This window comes from Delphinapterus leucas, chromosome 15 (assembly GCF_059928025.1).
Source record: "Delphinapterus leucas isolate spDelLeu-1000000601 "Yukka" chromosome 15, BTC_Dleu_Yukka2, whole genome shotgun sequence".
Taxonomy (NCBI): domain Eukaryota; kingdom Metazoa; phylum Chordata; class Mammalia; order Artiodactyla; family Monodontidae; genus Delphinapterus; species Delphinapterus leucas.
The window spans coordinates 65,898,734-65,919,769 of NC_143143.1; the positions used below are offsets into that span (position 1 = coordinate 65,898,734).

General features: G+C 52.5%; 1 protein-coding gene across 3 annotated transcripts in view; it reads left to right on the forward strand.

Moving 5' to 3' along the window:
- The first annotated feature begins 759 nt into the window (after positions 1-759).
- Positions 760-21,036, forward strand: part of DLGAP4 (DLG associated protein 4) — a 70,219-nt gene continuing 49,942 nt past the window's right edge. Inside the window, exon 1 of one of the 3 annotated variants that reach the window (XM_089896833.1) lies at positions 760-1,135. In XM_089896833.1, coding sequence (XP_089752959.1) covers positions 775-1,135 — 361 coding nt within the window. In that variant the 5' untranslated portion in view covers positions 760-774. The other 2 variants (XM_022592501.2, XM_022592500.3) reach the window with 2 other exon arrangements.

The following is a 21,036-nucleotide window of genomic DNA, read 5'->3' on the forward strand; positions in this document are numbered from 1 at the left end:
GCTGTGGAGCACAGGCATGGGTTTCAGTAGATGTGGCACACGGGCTCAGTAGTTGTTGCACATGGGCTTAGTTGATCCGCGGCATATGGGATCTTCCCCAAGCAGGGATTGAACCAGTGTCCCCTGCATTGGCAGGCAGATCGTTAACCACTGCGCCACCAGGGAAGTCCCTTGAGTAAGATTCTTTCCTCCACTTTACATTTGGAAAAGAGATGCACAGAGAAGGGAAGGGACTTGCCTAGGTCACCCAGCAAGGCAGGTGGGGGAGCAGAAGCTGGATCTGCAGGTAGGTGCAGATGAGGGATGAGACCCCAAGGACCAGGACTGTGAGTAAGGGGACTTGCAGGGGAGAAGTGGGGAACTGGGAAGGCCATGAGCCACGAAGGGAGTGATTTATGAATTCAGGCAGCTCCTACTGCACTTGGCTCTCCAAGGCATCCTGGATGTGATGGTTTTTACTATGGAGGAAATGAAGGCTTAGGAGGTTGAATGAGTATCTTGTCCAAGGTCACACAGCCCTCCGGAGTACGAGCAGGGATTCTAACCCAACCTGGAGGACCTCAGATGAGCACAGCAAAGCGAGGATGGAGTAGAGGGGACAACCAGAAACACTCAGGACGTACAGTCGATAGTACCTGGGGGGCTAATCTGACCACACAGAGATGAGAAGACCACCTCAGACTGCTTGCTCTGAGCCTGTTTCCCCCGGGAACAGCGAGGTGTCGCCACGGTAAACTGGGGCAGATTCTGCTGGCCGCTCTCGCGTCAGGGAGCATGCGTCTGGTTCCAGCTGGAACCGGTTTGGTGGGGGCGGCTAGAGGGGCGGAGTCCCCCGTGCTCAGGCATGCGCGTGCTGACGTGGGCGCGCGCTCCCTCTCGGGGTCGGGCGGCCTGGGCGTAGGCTGGACTGAGCGCCCCGCGCGCTTGCGCACACGCCCCTCCGCGCGCGCGCGCTACGGCCACGTGCCGAGAGGGTTGCGCGCGCCCCCGCCCATCCCGGGAGTCCCGAGCGACGCGCGCGCGCGTGACGCGGGGGGCGGGGCTGGGCGGGGCCGGCGCGGGGCTTTAACCCAGAGGCCCCGCCCCTCGGGCGTACAAAACCGGAGCCTCGGGCCGGGCCGCGTGAGGGAGGAGGGTGAGTGCCCGCCGCTGGCCGCAGCTGCCGCCAGCCCATCCGTCACTTCGTCGGTCTGTCCGGTCCACGTCGTCGCCGCCGCCTCCTCAGCCCGGACGCCTGGGGCCCGCCCAGCGCCGCCCGGAGCAGCCGCGGCCCCGCGAGGAGACGGGCGCCGCCCCCGCCCGGCCCTGCCCTGCCCTGCCCCCGCCCTCCTCCCCTTCTGTCCGTCCGTCCGTCCGTCCCCCCGCCCGCTCGCGCTTCCGTCCTTCTGTCCGGCCACCAGCCCTCGGGCCCGTAGCCCCGCTCCGCCCGCTTTGTCTCTCCCTGGCTCGCTGTCTCTTTGTCTCTGCCCTCGCGCTGCCTCCCAGCCCCTCCCTCGCTCCCCGATCTCGGATCCCCCTCAAGGCGCTCGTCTCATCCCTCAGATCCTACCCCCTCTGAGCGCCCCTTTGGGGACCTTTTTTTTCTGAACACCTTCCACACTCCCCCAAGGCTCTCCTCTGAGCTTCCCGCACATCCCTTGAGGGTCCTCCCTTCCATCTGTCCCCCCAAATCCCGGGGGTCTTGCCTCCTCTTAGCCCTCATTGCTTCAGGGTTTTCCCTCTTTTGGTGTCCCCTGTATACGCTGATACCTCCTAGATCCCTTGGGGTCTCTCCTTGGGACCCCCAAAGCTCCCCAGCTCCCAGACTTCAGCGCCCCTCCCTGCCTTCCCTTGGTTTGTCCCCTGTCGCTGTCTCTCCTTGTTCTCTCGGGCCTCCGCGCTCCTCATTCCTCTGGGTCGGGGCCCCCTGCTTTGCTCTCCCTGCCTCTCTCTGCCCCCGCATCTGTCTTGCTGGTGTCACCACTCGATATCTCCTGCGCGGCAGACCCCCCTTTAAGGCTACTCCTTTGCCAGGGCTCTTGCCGCTCCCCCTTGCTTTCTCTGCCCCGGTCCCCTGTCTCCCCTTCTCTCTGCTCCTGTGTCTCTCCCTCTCCCCTTTTCTGTCTTTGCCGGTCTCTGGGTCTCTGACCCCCATCCGGCCCTCATGGCTTTGTGTCTGGAGCTCTTGAAGCAATGTGAGTGGTGGGGTGTCCGGGTCTGGCTGGAGTGCGCCCGCAGGCTGGCCGCGGCCGAGGCTCCATGGGGTTGGCGCTGGGGCGAGGGCTGGCGCTGGGGCAGGAGGCTCTGGGGCCTCCCCACAAAGGGGGCAAGGAGGGAGGGGCCAGGCTGTCTGGCAGAGGTGGGAGGGGGAGCCTTCCTGCTCTGAGGCTTCTGCTTTAGTTGCTTGTGTGTGTGGACGGTGCCACGGGCTGGGCATCCCTGCCCGCTTGGCCCTGCATGGCCTGGCATTTTGTGATTGCTTGTGGGCAGGCCTGGGCTATTTTGGAGCCAGCAGGATGTGATATCACTTGGGCGTTTATTTAGACCCGATTGGGGGTGGGGACTGCGTTCTTGCCAACTTGAGTAATCAAATTTTGCATGGGGGGGTGCGGCCTCCTAGGCAGCTGGGCTGTGCGGTTTGTGGCCAGAACTTTGCCAGCCACCAGACTGGGCAGGTGAACCAGGGTCTGTGCTGCCTTGGTCTTGTGGAGACTGTCAATCAGGGTGTGGGGAGAGAGGGGTTGTTTTTAACCTGACCACCCTTGAGGATTGGGTTTGGTGGTCTAAGACCTCTGCGGCCAGCTTCAAGCTGTGTGACTTTGAATGAGACCTTCAACCTTTCCAAGTCTCAGTTTCTCCATCTGTAAAAAGGGAATAATTATGGCAGCCTCACAAGGTTGTCATGACAATCAAATGAAACATCTATAAAGACACTTCGGGAACTGTCAGCCTGTCTTTAAACTGAGCCCCACAGAGGGAAAGCAGCTTGCCTGGGGCACACAGGCTAGTTCATGGCAGAGTTGGGACAGGGATCCAGGCCTGGGACTCCCCAGCCCAGAGTTCTTCACCCTCCCCCCCACTCCATTGCCACCTGGTTGTTCAGAAATGCACCTGCCCTTCCAGTAGGGCAGGGGGCAGGCTGCCCCTTTTTATGCCCCCATTCCTGGTTGCTCTTTGCCAGTTTGTAAAGATAGGTGGGTGTGCCCAGCTGAATGTCTGTGCTGGAGACAGTTGGATTTTCCATGTTCCATCCTGTTGTTTTTTAAGGGTGGGCCCTGCTTGGCCAGTGGCACTTGGGAATAAAGCCTGTCAGTTTGTGGCTGTGAGCCCCACCTGCTTTTCCATCTTCCCATAGAGTGGGGGAACCAAGGCTTCAGCTGAGAGATGCTCCACAGACAGCTGGGGTCTGCTGTCAAGGAGCCTCAGATGTCCCAGAAGTTTGGAGCAGGAGATAAGATCAGCTATTGTAGCCCCCTCGTCTTACAGAGAGACCAGGGACCCACAGGATTTCAGCCAGGACTCCTGTGTCCTCTGCCGTAGCACTGCCTCTGAGGAGGTCGCTGTCTGGCTGGTGTCACCTGCGCACTGGTGTATAATGACAGTTTCCAGCATCCGTTGACCTTTTACTGTGGGCCCTGAGCTTGACACGCTACACAGACTACTTGCAGCAGGGAGGAGAAAGGGCTTGGTCTCTGGCCTGAAAGTGGAGGGAATCAGGGCTGTGGTCCCCACACCTCACCTCTCAGGGAGGCTGCTTTCGCCTGGGCTTCAGCTTCCTTATCTGTAAAGTGGGAATGATAATCCTTGTCCTAAGGCTGATTCTGAAATCATGGAATCCCTAGAGAAATTGTGTGAGGCAGAGTGCCAGGGTTCTATTCTCGGCTCTGATGCTAAGATGCTGTATGACTTCAGACAAGTGTCTTCCTCTGTCTGTATTTTTCCTTCGAAAAAATGAGGAAGCTGGTTGTTGTGCTCTCTTAGGTGCTTCCAGCCCTGACATTTGAGGATTTTAAGGTAACTGAAATGCCACCTATTTGCACCTACATCTTATCTTACCTGTTAAAAGTGTGCTTGATCACAAAATAAGAGGCAGAATATGTTGAGTGCTGCCAGATGTGTGCTGATAATGTGCTGTGTGGGGTTTCATCGGAGAGAGATCTTGTCCGGCCAAAGGGATCAAAAAGGCTTCCAGAGGGAGGCAGTGCTTGAGCTGGACCCCTATACCAGACATGTTCTGCCTCTTATACAAACTGTTCCAGAGAAAGAGTGTGGGTTTTCGGGCCGCAGACACCTGGTCTTGGTTGGTCTGCATCACACGCTACCTGTGTAATCTTGGGCTAGTTACTTTCTTTGAGCTTCAGTTTCCCCATCTGGACGCAAGATAATCATAATTACACTGCAGGGTTGTGGTAAGGATTAAGTGAGATTCTACATTAAAAAATAACTGGTACACAGTAGGCGTTTAATAAATGTGAACTTTCACCTCGAGATAATATCTGGATCCCTTTTTGCTTTGTGAGAACAAGGCAGAGGCCCAGCCTTTCCCTCTACCCGCTGTGGCTGGGGTTCAGGTAGCAAGGAAAGCACCTCCTGGCTGTTCTAATATGTTAACAGCAGTGATCCTCTAACCTCTCCCTATGTGGGACATTGTGTAATCTGCCAGGCTCTTTCCTTTCCATTGTTCCTCACAACAGCCCTGGGAGGAAGTCAGAAGCCAGTGGAGTTCTCCCTGTTTCATGGGTGAATGAAGAATAGGGGCCCAGGGAGGGCTTGCGCCCAGGCCTCTTGACTTGGCTCCCCCTGCAACCCACAGCGTTGCTCCACATTTATTGCTGCTGCCCGGTAGCCTACGGCTCGGGCTGCCTTCTCTGGATCTGGCATCTGTTCTGCAAGGAGGGTTTGTTTGGCATTTCCCCAGCCTCTGAGCTCATCTCAAATTTAAATGGGACTAGCTTGAGGTTGGGTGGGGACTGAGTCACCACCTTCCCTGGCTTTCTCATCCTGAGCAGCAGCCAGACACACCCAGAGGGCCACTGCCGTAGACCTGCTGGTTGTAGACCCTGCACACAACAGGCTTTCCTCCCAGAAGCTCAGATGGCTCAGGAATGTCTCCCTCTGGGCTCTCAGGGGAAGGCGGCAGTGGTGGCTCCATATGTATTTCTTCACCTCAGGGATCTGGAAGCACAAGCCACACTGAGCTGTTGTTGCCTGGCCTCTCCTGCTCCAAGCCTTTATTTGTGCTGTACCCTCCCCCGTGGTGCTGTCTCTTCCCTTTGAGGCCCACATTGTCAAATGCCACCTCTTCCAGGAAGTCTCTGATTGCTGCCGCTGGAGTCAGACTGTGAATTCGGTCCCAGGTCCATACTTGCTGAAAGTGTGACCTTGGAGATCACTTTACCTCTCTGTGCCTCAGTTTCCTCGTATATAAAAATTAGGCTCCTCATCTTTACAGAGTTCAGGTTCCTGAGCTCTATCCCCAGAGATTCTCATTTGGCAGGTCTGGGGGCAGGAATCAGCTTTTTAAACCAGCCCTCTGGAGGAGTCTGACGCTGAAAGCCTGTGGGCCACACTCTGGGTAAAGCTGAACTGAGAGTTTCTCGGGTTGGTGTCACAGTTTGGCTTGTCCCTGCTGTGTGACCTTGGATTGGTCGACTTCCTGCGCCTCAGTTTTCTTCCCTGTCAGACTGGGATGGAAATGCCTTCCTCACAGGTTGCTCTGAGGATGCAAACTCGTGTTGTAAAGGCCCCTCAAGAAATGGGAACCTGTCTGCTACACTGCCGTTCACTGGGCGTCGGGGACTGTGCTAAGCACTTTCTGGCGTTATCCAGCTGCATTATTGCAACAATCCTATGATACAGGTCCCAGTGTTATCCCCACTTTACAGGTGAGGAGACTGGCCCCTCGTCATGGTCTTTGTTTCAGGCAGAACTGGTTGTTTCCAGAAGCAGATTACCCTTCCCCTGCTCAGTCCCAGCAGCAGACACTGTCAGACCTGGCCAGGGTGAGGGCTGTAGAATTGAACATCTGGGCAGGAATGCAATCCAGTCGTCAACAGGAACTTAATGAGGCTATCGAGGTGTGCGGTGTGAGTGCCTCTCAGGTTCCCAGGTTTCCCTGTCCTGGCTGTGGCTGCCTCGCCTCCCTCAGCCTGTGTTGGAATCAGCTGGTTCCTCACCTACCCACTCCTGGGAACCAGGGCTACCTTAAAGACAAATAAAATCCATATTCTAGAGCTAAAAGGTTATTGTTTCTTGTCTCACTATAAGAAGCATGCTAAGGGAGGAAAAGGGACAGGGATGTGCCTCGGATCCCAGAAGGAGACCATGTCAGGGCCAGGTGAGAGCCATAGTGCTGTCTCCCCACCCAGGTCTCCCTCATTTCTCTGTCCCTGGCCTGGGTCACCCTGGGGAGAGCTGGTGCATGGAGGTCTGGTTTGGCCAGTGAATAGGACAAAAGCAAGAAAAGTGGTCCCAAGTGGTTGGAGCTGGACTTGGCTCAGCCTGGAGCTGAACTGGGCTTGGAAAACACTTTCTGTCCAGGAACCTGCCCTCCCAGCCCTGGGCCAGGCTCTGAGAGGATGGGAGAGACCAGACAGACAGGGCCTCTGCCCCTGGGAACTTAGGATCTGACAAGGGAGACAAGGCCTACAATTATGAGAGACGGTGCGACAGTCTGTAATTAAGCATGTCCTGAAGGAGAGCATTGTCTGAGAAGGAAGAAGTGAGCGTGACCCAGAGGAAACAAGAGCCCTCGTGAGGGGGCTGGATTCGCAGAGGCCGACATTGGGGCTGGCGTTCCTGGGAATGGTTTCTGCGGAGGCACAGGTGTGGGGGCTAGACAGGGTAAGTGCATATTATGGAAACAGTGCCTCAGGGCTCAGGGAGGGGCCAGGAGATTGTAGGCAGCATAGAACGCGAGCTGAAGAGCCGAGGCTTTGGAGAGCCATGGAAGATTTTAGAGCCGGGATGGCACAGCTGGAGGATTTTTTCAAGATGAGTCAGGCTGGGTGAATTGGAATGAATGAAAGTGACAACAGGGAGGAGCTTTGTAGGCAACTCGGAGAAGGGAGAGGGCAGTGTTTGGGTGGAGCCCGTGCGAGAGGGAAGGGCCAGTTGGGGTAGCAGAGGATGTTGTGTTCTCTGAGGAGAGCCTGACCAGGGGGCCTGATGGGCCAGCGGGAAAGATGTTGGGTGTCGCTACTTGGAGCAGGAAATAATAGTCTGAGCACGTTGCTCGTACACCTGCCAGGGCCTCCATGGATGCTCTCATGAAATCCTTACAGCAAGCCCGAGGCAGGTGGACTTACCGTCCCCATTTTACAAATAAGGAACATGTGGCTCAGACCCAAAGCTGACTGTCTGCAAATGCTGGCTCTTCCCACAGTTCAGCTCTGCTTCTTGGAAAGGAACCTCCTACTGTTAGGATCCCAGGAATCTGAGCCTTCTTGCCCCTTGAATTGGGGGCACCTAATACATCCCCTAAAGGACAGAACCCCCTACTTTCTAAAGACCTGGAAGATTGGGGCTGGGTACCAGCTCAGAATTGCTTCAAGGTGGGAGAGTCAGGGAATTGAGGGGCCTTCACATCAGCAGTTTTACTCGCCAGGCTGTGAGCAGCCTCCAGAGCTGGGCCTCGTGTGTGTCTAGTGCAGCAGTGGGCATGTCCATGACTGGGCCCACTGGGATTCGCAGCCAGCCCCCACCGGAGAGGGTGGGCCCTGGCCCAGCCACAGAGGCAGGGAGGGACTTGACCGAGGTACTCGCAACACAGGAGAGCCAGGTGATGAAGGTGATGAAGCCTATTTCCCAGGCTGCAGCCAGGGATAGCCACTGGGCAGAGGGAAGGGGAAGGGGACTGGTGCTTAAGAGCGGCTAGCAGGGGAGGCAGCAATGGTTGGCGGCAGTGTGCAGCTAGGAAGCTGGTGGCCAGTCGTTCTCGGTGTGCCGCCCTGAGCAGGGCCTTGTCCTGGGGTCGTGAGGCCACATGGCAGGCACAGCCTCTGTGTTCCGCTCACCCCACTCCTCCCTTGTCTCCAATAAACACCCCCAGGATCCTTCTGCCAGTCTACTTTGGCAAATTCATACCAAAATCAGGACAAAGGTTTTGATGAGGGATTTTTGTGCTCCTTTGGAACAGACAGAGCCTGAGAAATGTTCGGATATTGGAACAGTGAACTAGACTGACTGTGCTGTCCCTTTCAATTGTAGTTATTCACTTGATTAATGCTTTACCATTTGCCAGGTGCTTTCTTGTAAATGTGATCATTCTCATATGTATTCATTCTTTTCATTTCGTTTATAGCACATTGTTTCTGGATCATTAATATTTGTGTAGCCTGTTTTTTAATTTCAAAGCACTTACATCTACTTTATCTCATTAGGTTCTTATACAACCCTAAGAGGATTGCTATTCTTGTCATCGTCATTTTCCAGAAAGTGACTTGCCCAAGGTCACTCTGGGATTCACTGGCTGAGCTGTTGTTCACTTATTCAACAAATATTTATTAAGTGCCTGCTGTGTGCCAGGCGATGAGCTGGCCCTGGGGATACAGTGGCAAGCAGAGCCGTCTTAGAGACTTAGCTTCTGACCTCCCAGGGTCCACAGAATCATCAAGGTGTAGCCAGGATTCACCCTAGCCCTCCTGACCCCCACCTTGGGCTCTTTCCACTGCACACCCCTGGAGTTTGGGCCTGAGGCTTAGATCTAGACTGTTGTAGCCTGTGAGCCTTCAGCCTGGAGCATCATGGTAAAGCAAGCCAAGGCAGCCAGTCTCTGCAAACTGAACTTCAAAAGTGACAGAAGAGGTCTTTGGTAATGACTTAATTATTAACGAGAAGGTGAAGAAGGGCATCTCTACAGAAGGCCATCTGCTCCTCCCCAGGGGGAGGAAGTCGCTCAAGGGCTGCTGTACCTAAGATCCGGGCCTGAATTTTCTGCAGCCTCCAAATATTTGATTACAGTCTGCACAGGTGTGGAGCCCTGTGGCCATGTGCTAAGCTGGGGACCCTCCTTGCTTCCTTTAATATTAGATGAGATGAAATAAAGGCATACCTTAGGATATCAGTCTGGAAAGGACTCTCCCAGCCCCCTCATTTCCCATGAGTGGAAACCAAGTATTGGAGGGGACAGGATCCCATATTGAGAGAGACATTATTCTTCCCCTTCCCCTCTTACCAGCCTGACTTAATTTCCCCAGTCCTTCCTGTAGGAACCCTCCCCTCTCAGCTGTACCTACTGAGCATTCAAAGCCCTCTTGAAATCCTTCTTATGCCGTAAGGCCAAGTTTTTCTGAGTCTTCCCTGCTACTTTCTGCCCTGCCCAGAGGCCTGTGCTGTCCAGGCTGCCTCCATTTCCTGTCAGAGGCTGACCACCTGTTCTGCAAGACTAGACCAGCAGCCCTTGAGGAGACTTCAAAATCCAGGTGTCTGGGCCCTGCCCCCAGGGAGTCTGATGCCTGAGACCTAGAGGGAAGCTTCTTGGGGTACATTTTGCTGGAGTTATTTTATTATGTGCAAAAATTATGCTTTTATTGAGAAAGCAATACATGGATGTGGTTAAACGTTTCAAACTTTGTAGGAAAAAAAGGGGTCCAGTGAAAAATTAGTCTCTCTCCCACCTAGGCTCCTAGGTAATGACTGTGAGCAGTCTTGATGTTTCCTTCCAGAAATACTCTGCATACACGGGCAGCTGTGTCAATACATCCCATTTTATTACCTACTGCCTGCTGTTCTGTACCTTGTCTTCTTCACACAAGGATGTCTCTGTTGTCGGTATTCCCTGTGGGTACACACGTGGCTGTGTGGCAGTCCATTGACGGATGGACCACCCATTGTTTGTCCAGTCCTCTGCTCAGGGACATTTAGGTCGTTCCCAGCCTTGCTGCTACGAGCAGCGCTGCAGCCAGCACCCTTCCCACCTGGCTGTATACATGTGGGCAAGCATCACTGTGGGAGCCATTCCTTCCTGCAAGTGAAATTGCTGTTTTGAAGAATCTGTGCACCTAAAAGTTTACCTTCTTTTGCATTCTGAAAATCTATCTATCTATCTATATATATATATATATATATTAACATCTTTATTGGAGTTTAATTGCTTTACAGTGGTGTGTTAGTTTCTGCTTTATAACAAATTGAATCAGCTATACATGTACATATATCCCCATATCTCTTCGCTCTTGCATCTCCCTCCCTCCCACCCTCCCTACCCCACCCCTCTAGGTGGTCACAAAGCACCGAGCTGATCTCCCTGTGCTATGCAGCTGCTTCCCACTAGCTATCGATTTTACGTTTGGTAGTGTATACATGTCCACGCAACTCTCTCACTTCGTCCCAGCTTACCCTTCCCCCTCCCCACGTCCTCAAGTCCATTCTCTACGTCTGCGTCTGCGTCTGCGTCTGCGTCTTTATTCCTGTCCTGCCCCTAGGTTCTGAAGAACCTTTTTTTTTTTTAGATTCCATATATATGTGTTAGCATACGATATTTGTTTTTCTCTTTCTGACTTAATTCACTCTGTATGACAGGCTCTAGGTCCATCCACCTCACTACAAATAACTCAATTTCGTTTCTTTTTATGGCTGAGCAATATTCCATTGTATATATGTGCCACATCTTCTTTCTCCATTCACCTGTCGATGGACACTTAGGTTGCTTCCATGTCCTGGCTATTGTAAATAGAGCTGCAGTGAACATTGTGCTACATGACTCTTTTTGAATTATGGTTTTCTCAGGGTATATGCCCAGTAGTGGGATTGCTGGGTCGTATGGTAGTTGCATTTTTAGTTTTTTAAGGAACCGCCATACTGTTCTCCATAGTGGCTGTATCAATTTACATCCCCACCAACAGTGCAAGAGGGTTCCCTTTTCTCCACACCCTCTCCAGCATTTATTGTTTGTAGATTTTTTGATGATGGCCATTCTGACTGGTGTGAGGTGATACCTCACTGTAGTTTTGATTTGCATTTCTCTAATGATTAGTGATGTTGAGCATCCTTTCATGTGTTTGTTGGCAATCTGTATGTCTTCTTTGGAGAAATGTCTATTTAGGTCTTCTGCCCATTTTTGGATTGGGTTGTTTGTTCTTTTGATGTTGAGCTGCATGAGCTGCTTGTAAATTTTGGAGATTAATCCTTTGTCAGTTGCTTCACTTGCAAATATTTTCTCCCATTCTGAGGGTTGTCTTTTTGTCTTGTTTGTGGTTTCCTTTGCTGTGCAAAAGCTTTTAAGTTTCATTAGGTCCCATTTGTTTATTTTTATTTCCATTTCTCTAGGAGGTGGGTGACAAAGGATCTTGCTGTGATTTATGTCATAGAGTGTTCTGCCTATGTTTTCCTCTAAGCGTTTTATAGTGTCTGGTTTTACATTTAGGTCTTTAATCCATTTTGAGTTTATTTTTGTGTATGGTGTTAGGGAGTGTTCTAATTTCATTCTTTTACATGTAGCTGTCCAGTTTTCCCAGCACCACTTATTGAAGAGGCTGTGTTTTCTCCATTGTATATTCCTGCCTCCTTTAACAAAAATAAGGTGTAGGGCTTCCCTGGTGGCACAGTGGTTGAGAGTCCGCCTGCCGATGCAGAGGACACGGGTTCGTGCCCCAGTCTGGGAAGATCCCACATGCCGCGGAGCGGCTGGGCCCGTGAGCCATGGCCGCTGAGCCTGCGCATCCGGAGCCTGTGCTCCGCAATGGAAGAGGCCACAACAGTGAGAGGCCTGCGTACCGCAAAAAAAAAAAAAAAAAAAAAAAAAAAAAAAAAAGAGGTATATATATTTTTTTCAGGGCTACTGATTTTTTTTAATTTCTTAAAAATTTTATTTATTCATTTTTGGCTGCGTTGGGTCTTCATTGCTGCACAAGGGCTTTTCTCTAGTTGCGGCGAGTGGGGACTACTCTTCGTTGCAATGCATGGGCTTCTCATTGCAGTGGCTTCTCTTGTTGCAGAGCACAGGTTCTAGGCACACGGGCTTCAGTAGTTGTGGCACACGGGCTCGGTAGTTGTGGCTCACGGGCTCTAGAGCGCAGGCTCAGTAGGTGTGGCACACGGGCTTAGTTGCTCCGTGGCATGTGGGATCTTCCCCGACCAGGGCTCGAACCCATGTCCCCTGCATTGGCAGGCGGATTCTTAACCACTGTGCCACCAGGGAAGCCCAAGGTGTATATATTTTTAAAAGCACCTTGCCCCCACCCCTGGATTCAAATTCCTTCCCTTGGTTAAGTACTGACAGTACTAATCCAGCCCAGAGAGGGGGAGGAGGCTGGCCAGTCTTCGCTCAGAAGCCCTCAGCCAATGAGATCTCTCCAGAGTAAGGTGCAGATGGGAGGAAGTGAGGGATGAAGGGAAGAAATGGGCTGCAGGGACATCAGGAGTGGAGCCAGGACTGGGGGGAGGGGATTCTGTTACAGGTACCTGGGGACCTGTTTGTGACTTGGTCTCCAGGGAGGGATGCCCCCCCCATACACACACACACGCACATACACTGTGTCCTCCTTCCTGTGCTTCTCTGGTGTGTGCCACACCTGCTTGGCAGCGGCTGGGCCGTCAAGCTCAATCATCCAGCAGATGCTTACTGAGCTCCTGAATCCAGTGCTGGCTTGGCCACAATGTCCCTGTGCCTTTCCGAGCCTCAGTTTTCCTCATCTGAGAGGCAGGGAGGCTCATCCCTGCCTCTCTCATGGCACCAGCCTAGAGGGGAGATTTGGTAAACCAGCCAGTGGGAAAACACCATAAAACAGATTACAGTGGTCTTAGCTAGACTGTGTCAGGCACCCTGGGGTCAGCGGAGAGCGAAGTTTGGACCAGTCCTGGGTGGGATGCTGTCTTAGTCCTGGGTCTTAGCAGGTGGCCTGGTCGGCCCTCAGGCGGGGAGTTTTCAGGCAGCTGTTGGTGGCTCCTCTTGCTGTGCTAAGACCAGGTCAGGCTCGTCCCTGGGGTCTTCCTGAATTTGCTCTGCCCCAGGGGCTGCTCAGGATAAAGGAGTTGAGTTGACAGGTTGGGGAGAGGTAGTCAGAGAGACCAGGAAGGTCTCCACACAGCGGCGAGAGTTTGCCTCGTCCTCCAAGCCAACAGGAAGGCCCTTTTGGGTCCCGCTCTGGTCATTTCTGCAGCTCCTTTTTAGTCCTCAGGGTGGCAGGGATGAGGAAGGGGACGTTCCATCATTATTCTAATTTAATGGCACTTTAAAGCATTAGCCAAGTTCCTCCCTCCTATTTTATCAACGGAGAGACCGAGGCAGGGGGTTGAGGGCCTCCTCCCACGTTTCCCAGCGAGTCAGCAGCCTCACTGGGATGAGAAGCCAGGTGTTCAGGCCTTAACTCTCACCATCTTTCCCACGTCGTCCCAGTCTTTAGTTTCACTTTGGGGTTAAAAACCAAAGTGAAAGGAAAAGGTAAAGCAGGAAGCAGCTGCTTCAGACCCAGCGCGGGCTGGGGTGGGCCCCGGGGGACCTCACTAGGCCTCACTAAGAGAGGAGCAGGCCTCTTCCCTTGTTCTGGAGGCCCGGCCGGGGTGGGGGCCGGGTGGGACCCCGCAGGGAGAGGCGCCAGGCTGCAGACCAGGGTGGCCTTCTGGCCCGGCCTGCCCCTGCGTGGGAGAGAGCCAGTTCCACGGGTTCCCCGGTAAAGTCAGCCTCACCTGGGTGTGGCCCCAGGTGGGGAGCTACTGCCTTTGAAATTCCTGTCCTTCTGGGGCAGTGCTGGGCTGGAGGTGGGCCTGGGACATCAACCCTGGCTTCCCAAATCCAGCTTTCACAGAACAGTTCCACACTCCCTGAAGGTAAGAGCTAACGTCCTGTCTCCACTGAGAAAACTTTTAAACTTGCGGTCACTGTAGGCACTTACCTCACCCCCCGGCGGTTTCTTCTTAAGGACGCAGATGGCCTGAAAGCCTTTTGTCCTGGTTGCAGTCCCAGGGACTTGGAGAGCACAGGGCGTAAGGGAACCGGAGCCGTGCTTCTCCAGTTGATAGGTGGCCTCCGACAAGCCCCTTCCTGGCTCTGGACCTCAATCCCCATTTGTTTCTTGGCAGGAGCTCTAGCTCTGCTGTTCAGCCGAATAGATTTTGGTCCCCTGGTGAGACCAAAATCATAACACACGTTTGGTTCGCCTGTGTACTTCAAAGATTAGCCGTTGCCAAACTAGCTGGGGTCTCAAGTTCCTGTTTCTCTGTGCTTTTTCTAAGGAAGTTCTCAGCCTTGCCAGAGCAGATAATGGTAGCAGTTTTGTTGCTTCAACGAATACGATATTCGTCTACCTCTCCTCTGCTCTGCGTAATCCCAAGGTCCCCAGGCGCAGAGCTGTGTTCGTTCAAATCCACTCCCTGACGGCACACGCTGAGCACACAGTAGGTGACCTGGAAGTTGTGGCTGAGTGACTGCACTGATGAGCCACACCGAGCCACGCTGCTCCCCTGGGTGGCAGAACCTGGCACTTATAAAGCCCGACTGTGTACGAAAGCCCTCACACCGATGGTCGGGCAGCCCCGTAGTTAAGGGCATAGCCCTGGAGTCATGCTGCCGGGGTTCAGATCCTGAGATGCCACCTGGAGCTGTGAGGCTTTGGCAAGTTGCTTAACCTCTCTGGGCCTCCGTTTCTTCACCTGCAAAATAGAGGTGATGATATTACCTGAGTCACTGCGCGAGTACAAGAGAGAGAATGTGTGTGTGTGTAAAGCACTCAGGACAGTGCCAGGCACAGAGGAAGCACTTAAGAAATGTTTGCCCCTGCTCTTCTTGATATCCAAGGGGAGACAGAAGACTTGAAATATTTAAAGACTGTGCATGTCCCATGTCTGGAAAGATGCAGGTGCACTTGGTATTTGGAGAGGAGTTAATCATTCGATGGCTCTTTGTTGAGTGTGGGGCCCTGATGGGGAAGATGTAGCAAATCAAGGCAGGCTTTAGAGAGGAGGTGTGATCTTCAGGACCTCAGAAGCTGGGTAGGCTCCAAGTGGATGGAGATTTTTAAGGGGAGGCTTCCCTGGGGACGGGAGGGGAGGCAGGGGCTGGTTGTCCAGGGGCCTGGGGAGCTGAGATCAGGCTAGAGAAGCCTGCCCAGGGCTGTCAGAGTCCACCAGGCACTCAGAGTCAGGGTTTATCTCGGCAGGGTCATCACTCCATTGGGCAGTATCCTGCTGGGGACTGCAGTGAAGAGGCTGCTCTTGAGTGTGTTGTGAATACAGTAATAGTTCAAGGCTCTCCTAGAACTTTCTTGCCTTCCTAAGCTTCCCACGCTTCATGACGTGACTGTTGGCCCAGCACAGAGCATGGTAGCAGTCAGGAGGTGTTTGCCTGTGGGGTAGGGGGAGCGGGGCTTGTCTGACAGCACCTATAAAGGCAGGGCTGCCACTGCTACTGCTGCCCCAGCAGTCTTCTCAAAGGGGGTGCACGCAGCAGTGCGTGGGAACAGCCCAGGGGAAGAGGACTTGGGTTCATCCCAGCCAGCTCCTCCCCACCCCGCCTCCACTTTCTTCCCAAACAATCAGCCATTCATCCCAGGTACTGAGCCAGGGGAAGGAGAGGGAACAAGACAAACCTGGTCTCTTTCCTCATGGAGCTTGGAGATCTCATCCAGCTTGGAGACCCCATTCAAGCAGGTACAGACACACAACATACTGTCTAATTGGGATGAGTCCTGAAGGAAACATAGTTGCCGAGAGGGACTTATTCAGAGAAGATGGGGAAGGCATCTCAGGGAAGGTGGGGTGGAGGATGGGAAGGAGGCAGTTAAGGCAGACTGGGAACAGCAGGGGGCAAGACCCCAAGGTATAAAGTGTTTGGTGTATTTAGGGAACCGGGAGAGGTTCGGGTTATGTCTGGAAGGGTCTGCAAGGTCAGGCAGGGCCTGGCTGGGCTTGGCAAGCCTGGGTAGGTCTGAGGCCAACAGCTTTGCTCACCCAGAGGTGTGATAACGAAAGTATTACAAGTGATTTTTGTTTTAAAATTAACATCAGAGCTTCTGAATACTTGCATCGTCATCATTATTATTATTGTTATCATCATCAGGTTTTCGTACTGATTATTGTCATCAGGAAAAGGCTTCTTCAGCACTCCTACTTATTGCTAATGCCCTTTCACATACTACTTCACAATTCACAAAGCCCTGTTGCTTCTGTTGCTGAGGGAGGCGGGTTGCAGTTATTACTGCTGTTTTTAGAAGTGATGGAACAGAGAGGTAAAGTGACTTGTCCAGAGTCACACAGCTTAATCAAGATTTGAAGTCCTGATTCACTACTCTTTCTGTACTACCAACTGCTTTTGTTTAAGAAGGCCAACGCAGAAGTTGCTATTTCTTTTTAGCCAGATTGCCATTCCAAAATGATCACAGTTTAAAAGCTTGGGTATAGAATGATGTAACAGTAATTGTGTTAGGGCAATGGGATTAAAATCACTTTTTAACTGTTTTCTATAATGTTATACAATATATTTATAGTTCTTTTTTAAGTTTTCATTTTTTTAACCTCCACACAATCTCCCATCCAACTCCTTTCCAAGGTTCTAACACATCCATTTCTACCCTTGTAGCTCTCCAGTCTTTTTGATTTTCTATTTAAATTCTTTCTTCTTCTTTTATTTCTATTCCCTGAATCTCAGGAAAGAGATTGTAGCAGATTATAAATCAGCCCCTGCTCACAAATACATTTAAGTCAAACCAGAAATCAAACACTTCATGCTTAAAGTAGCTTTCAGTATTTTATTTTATGACTTCTGGATTTGGGGTGGAAAATCAGTTTGATAGCTGGGGCTCGTTTTTAGAGAGTTCCTCAGTAGACTCCGCACTAGCCCACTTTTTAAAAAACTGTGTTAAAGTGCACATAAAACTTTACCACATGGACTTCCCTGGTTGTCCAGTAGTAAAGAATCCGCTTTCCACCGCAGGGTTCGATCCCTGGTTGGGGAAGTAAGATCCCGCGTGTTGCATGGCACGGCCAAAAAATAAATCACCGCTTATACTATTTTTAAGTGTGCAGTTCAGTGGTATTAAGTACACTCACATTGTTTTACAACTATCACCACCCTCCATCGCCAGAACTCTTTTCATCTTGCAAAACTGAAACTCTGTACCTATTAAACAACTTCCCATTCCCTCCTCCCCCACCCCCTGGAAACCACCCTTCTACTTTCCGACTATATGAATTTAACTACTCCAGGTAACTCATTCATTAGTCCATTTTAAGGAGGTATATTTGAAAGGGAGAGTAGGTTTCATCTGGAAATAATGAACTCTTGGTTAACTCTCCAAGTTAGCGCACACTGCAACTCTCAGCTCTATGTGGCTGTGTTCCAGCAGAGTTTTTAAAAGGCTGCTCATCCCCCAGGAGGGCTTTTCCCACAGAGGCAGTGTTGGTTCCAGCGCCCGTGGTGGCTGTGTGGAGCCTGGACACAGCTTCAGGATCCTTCTTAACACAGGCAGGTACTACCAATTAACCAGAAGTAGCACACCTGTTGGAACCTGTGCCGTCCACAACCTAGTGCAGTACCCAGCGTTTACAGATGGGCGTCAGTCCTAGGAGGGGAAGGGACCATTTGAGGGGCAAGTGATATCACAGGTCTCTTTGTGAGAGAGGAAAAGGGCCTGGTAGGACAGCCCGAAGCCTGGGGAGGTGATTAGTATGCTTGTAAAAACATCAGGGCAGAGCAGCTCCCGGAGGGGTAGAAGTTGTCAAGGTAAAGTCCGCTTTCTTCAGATGCTCTTTGGGATGCTGGCTTGGGCTTGAGGTCTTTGTAAGAGTGTATTCTAGTCAGAGTCTGCCAGCAGAAGGGAGAGACCAAATTTGTCTTTGTACCGTGATTTCTAAGCTTTGTAGGAATGTGTGTGTCAGCCTCCTTGTCAGCCAACTTGTATTTTTGTTGTGAGACCAGATGCTGTGAAGGTTGGGTTCTGGAGACTGAAACCTGGAAGGTTTGCACTCACTTAGCAGATAGAACACTTGCTGTGTGACGCTGAACAAATCCCTCAAACTCTCTGAGCCTCCATTTCCTCAGCAGCACAAGGGGCGATGGTGAAAACAACTCTTTGTGGGGATCAAATATAAGGACCTCGGACAGTGACTGGGCCAGGGCAGTAGCCAGCGATGCCTGAGCAGGCAATAAACACCGGTAACTATGACGATTAGTCGCTAATATTCAGCGAGTCCTTACAGTTGCGGGGTGCTGGTGACTTTCCCTTGGGGAGGTCTTCTTTTAAAAAGATCTTCCCAAATGTCACCGTGTTGTGCTTTTAGAGGTGGTTGGGAGAAAACTCGAGTATGGAGGGTATGGAGGTGTGAGGGGTAGGCCTATAGTCCCTGCTTGTCCCAGCACTTCTGTCTTTTGCTTGCCAGGTCGCCCCTCACAGACTTCCCTACTGCTGCATTCTCAAGTCTTCCAGGGGAAGGCCCTGCAGGCCTGTCTCACTTTTGGGGTGAAGTCAGAGACAGGGCCCCACGTCGTAAGTGGCAGCAGGATTTGCCTGGCACCCCTTCTGGGTGCCACAGGCATGGGAACCTTGCAGTCCCTGCCTTCAGGGGACTCAGGGTCTAAATGGAGAAGGAGAAAAGTAAACAGGCCTGTAAAACAGTGTGACGGCAGGGGCCTGTGGCACCTCTAAACCTGGGGCGTGACCCAGTGAGGGGTGCCTGGCGGTGCGGAAGGACAGTCAGGGAAGGCTTGTAGGGAGTGATGCTGGAACGGAGACCCGGAAGAGGCGGTGGGATTAGGGAGGAGGAGGGGCATTGCAGGCAGGGAGCAGCCTTGCAAAGACCTGGACGCTGGGAACATGGGGCGTTGGCATGAAGAGGGTGGCAGAGAAAAGTTAGAGGGGTGCTTGGCAAGGCAGGGACACCAGAGGTCACTACCCTAAAATGTTAGAATAGTGATACAGATGCGGCATGGGGTGGGGGTCGGCTGCGGTCCTCAGGGCACTGAACTTTCCTGACCTGCCCCAGGCCAGAAACCCCCAGCTTCTGGCGCATGGAGTCCTTGGAAGGCCTAGAATCAGGCAGCTGCTCTGTGGGCCCCTTGCTCAGATATTTGGGCCCCTCAAGTGATTGTAATGATAGTTCCTCACCTGCCAAGCCCTTTCCCGCCTGTCTTCCCAAGAGAGTCTCACAGCAGCCCTAGGGCAGTGAACAGGGCGAGTCAGCATTGTTCCCATCTTACAGATGGGTGAGAGTGAGGCCCGGGGGGCCTTAGTCATACAGTGAGCGAGTGCAGGGACAGTGCTCACGCTCAGGGCCTCCTGACCTACAGGCCACTTCTGTAACTCAGCAGCAGGTATGGCGGGGGGCGGGGGGAAGGGGAGCCAGTGTCGGCTGGTCTCCTGTTCTGAGGATGGGTTTATCATCTCAGGCAGGAGCTCTGTGCTGCCCGGCTGTCCAGAGGAAGGTGTGTTAAGCCCTGACCGTGCTGCCTTAGACCTTAGAGTTAGTCCTCCCATCATTTCCCCTGTAGCTAGGCCATTTGAACCTTCTCCTCCCTCTCCTCTGCTAGTTGGTAACAATTCTCTGGAGGCAAAGAAAAAAAGAAAAAGAGAAATTGAACTGTGAATGTCACACACACAAAAATGATGTCTGATGTCACCTCCATTACTGAGTGTGAAGTAGGAAGGCAGAGAAAAGAGGAAACATCTCAGGCCTGGAAGGAATCTTAAAGGTCACCCGCGGGGGCTTGAGTCCCTCCCTGCATCCATCGTGCCTGTGTCTAGCCTAGCTGATCACCTCCTAGGCAGCTCTGCCCCTTAGAAACTGCCTCCTTATAATGAGGCAAAACCTGCTCCCCCTTAACCCCCACCTTCCTGTCCCCCCTCTGGTTGTGCTGTAATGACCTGGACCACATGGACAATGTATGTGACAGTCTCCTAGGTATTTGAAGACAGTAGCCATGCCCTTCTGAATCCCCTCTTTTCCAGGCTACTACTCCAGCCTCTCTAAGCACCTCCTCCCTTGTGTTAGACTAGGCGTGGCTCATGGCCCATGTGCGTCACACCCCATCTGTGGCAAATCTGTGACAGACGTCACCAGTCAGTCGCAGCACTCTTGTTCAGTCAGCCCCAGGCTTTCTCCTGCAGTAGTCCCTGTGGCTACGCCCAGTCGGTGGAGTTTTACTTTATTGTGAGTTTCTTGAGGTCTGAGGACTACTAACGCTGGGTGGGTCCCTAGTGCCCACCCAGAGCCCAGTGCGTGGCCTACTTGTCGTAATGGGAGGATGGATTAGAGACTTCTCCCTGTGCGATTGCCCCCTTCTCATCGGGCTCCAGTTTGGCAGTGTCCCTTGTCCAGAATCGCCAACAGTACCCACAACATTATCCAGAGTTCCGTGGGGCTGCCCCCTCCCTGGTCCTGCACCTTCTCTGTCAGTGTAGCCTCAGACCGTGTCTGTGATCAACTAGAGTCGCTAAGACATTTTCCCACATGTCTGTTTTCTGTGTAATTGTCCAAGTTGGGGTCCTGAACTCAAAATCTTAATATAAGCTCTGAGGACTGGGCCCTTGTCCCTGTCCCCAGGCCTGGCACCAGGGAAGGCGACCTGGCCTGGGCTGACCTGAGCTGAACTCACGGTTTTCCCCATTCACTTCTGCTCTGTTCATTTCAAACCATCTCTTGGCCGCCCAGGATTCTTGGCTCCGGGTTCTGACACCCGATATGCCACCTGTCACTGCAGGCACAGTGAATGAGCCTGTTAACACCGTCTTTCTATTCTGGGATCCGCTTGGTCATTCAGAACAATGAAAGAGGCCAGCAATCGAGGTGCACAGGGCCTGGCAGTGTCTGGCTTTGCACACTGGATGTGGGCCCCTGTGACAGCTTGTAAAAAGCTAGGCTTTTGTGACCCATTACTAGGGTTTGACGTCAGCCCTCCAGAAGTGAGGGTGGTTTTTGAGGCTCTTTCTTCTAAGTAGTACTTCCCAGGCTGGGCTTCTGGGACCTTAGGGCCTTAGAAAGACCACAACAAGGTCCACGTGCTAGAGCCAGTATTTGAAAAGTCAAATAGTATTTGAAAAGCCAAATCTTGGATTCTCCACCCCCGACTCCTCCACCAGGCCAGACAGGGGCTGTACACATCAAGTTTTTGTCTTGGACTGGAACCAC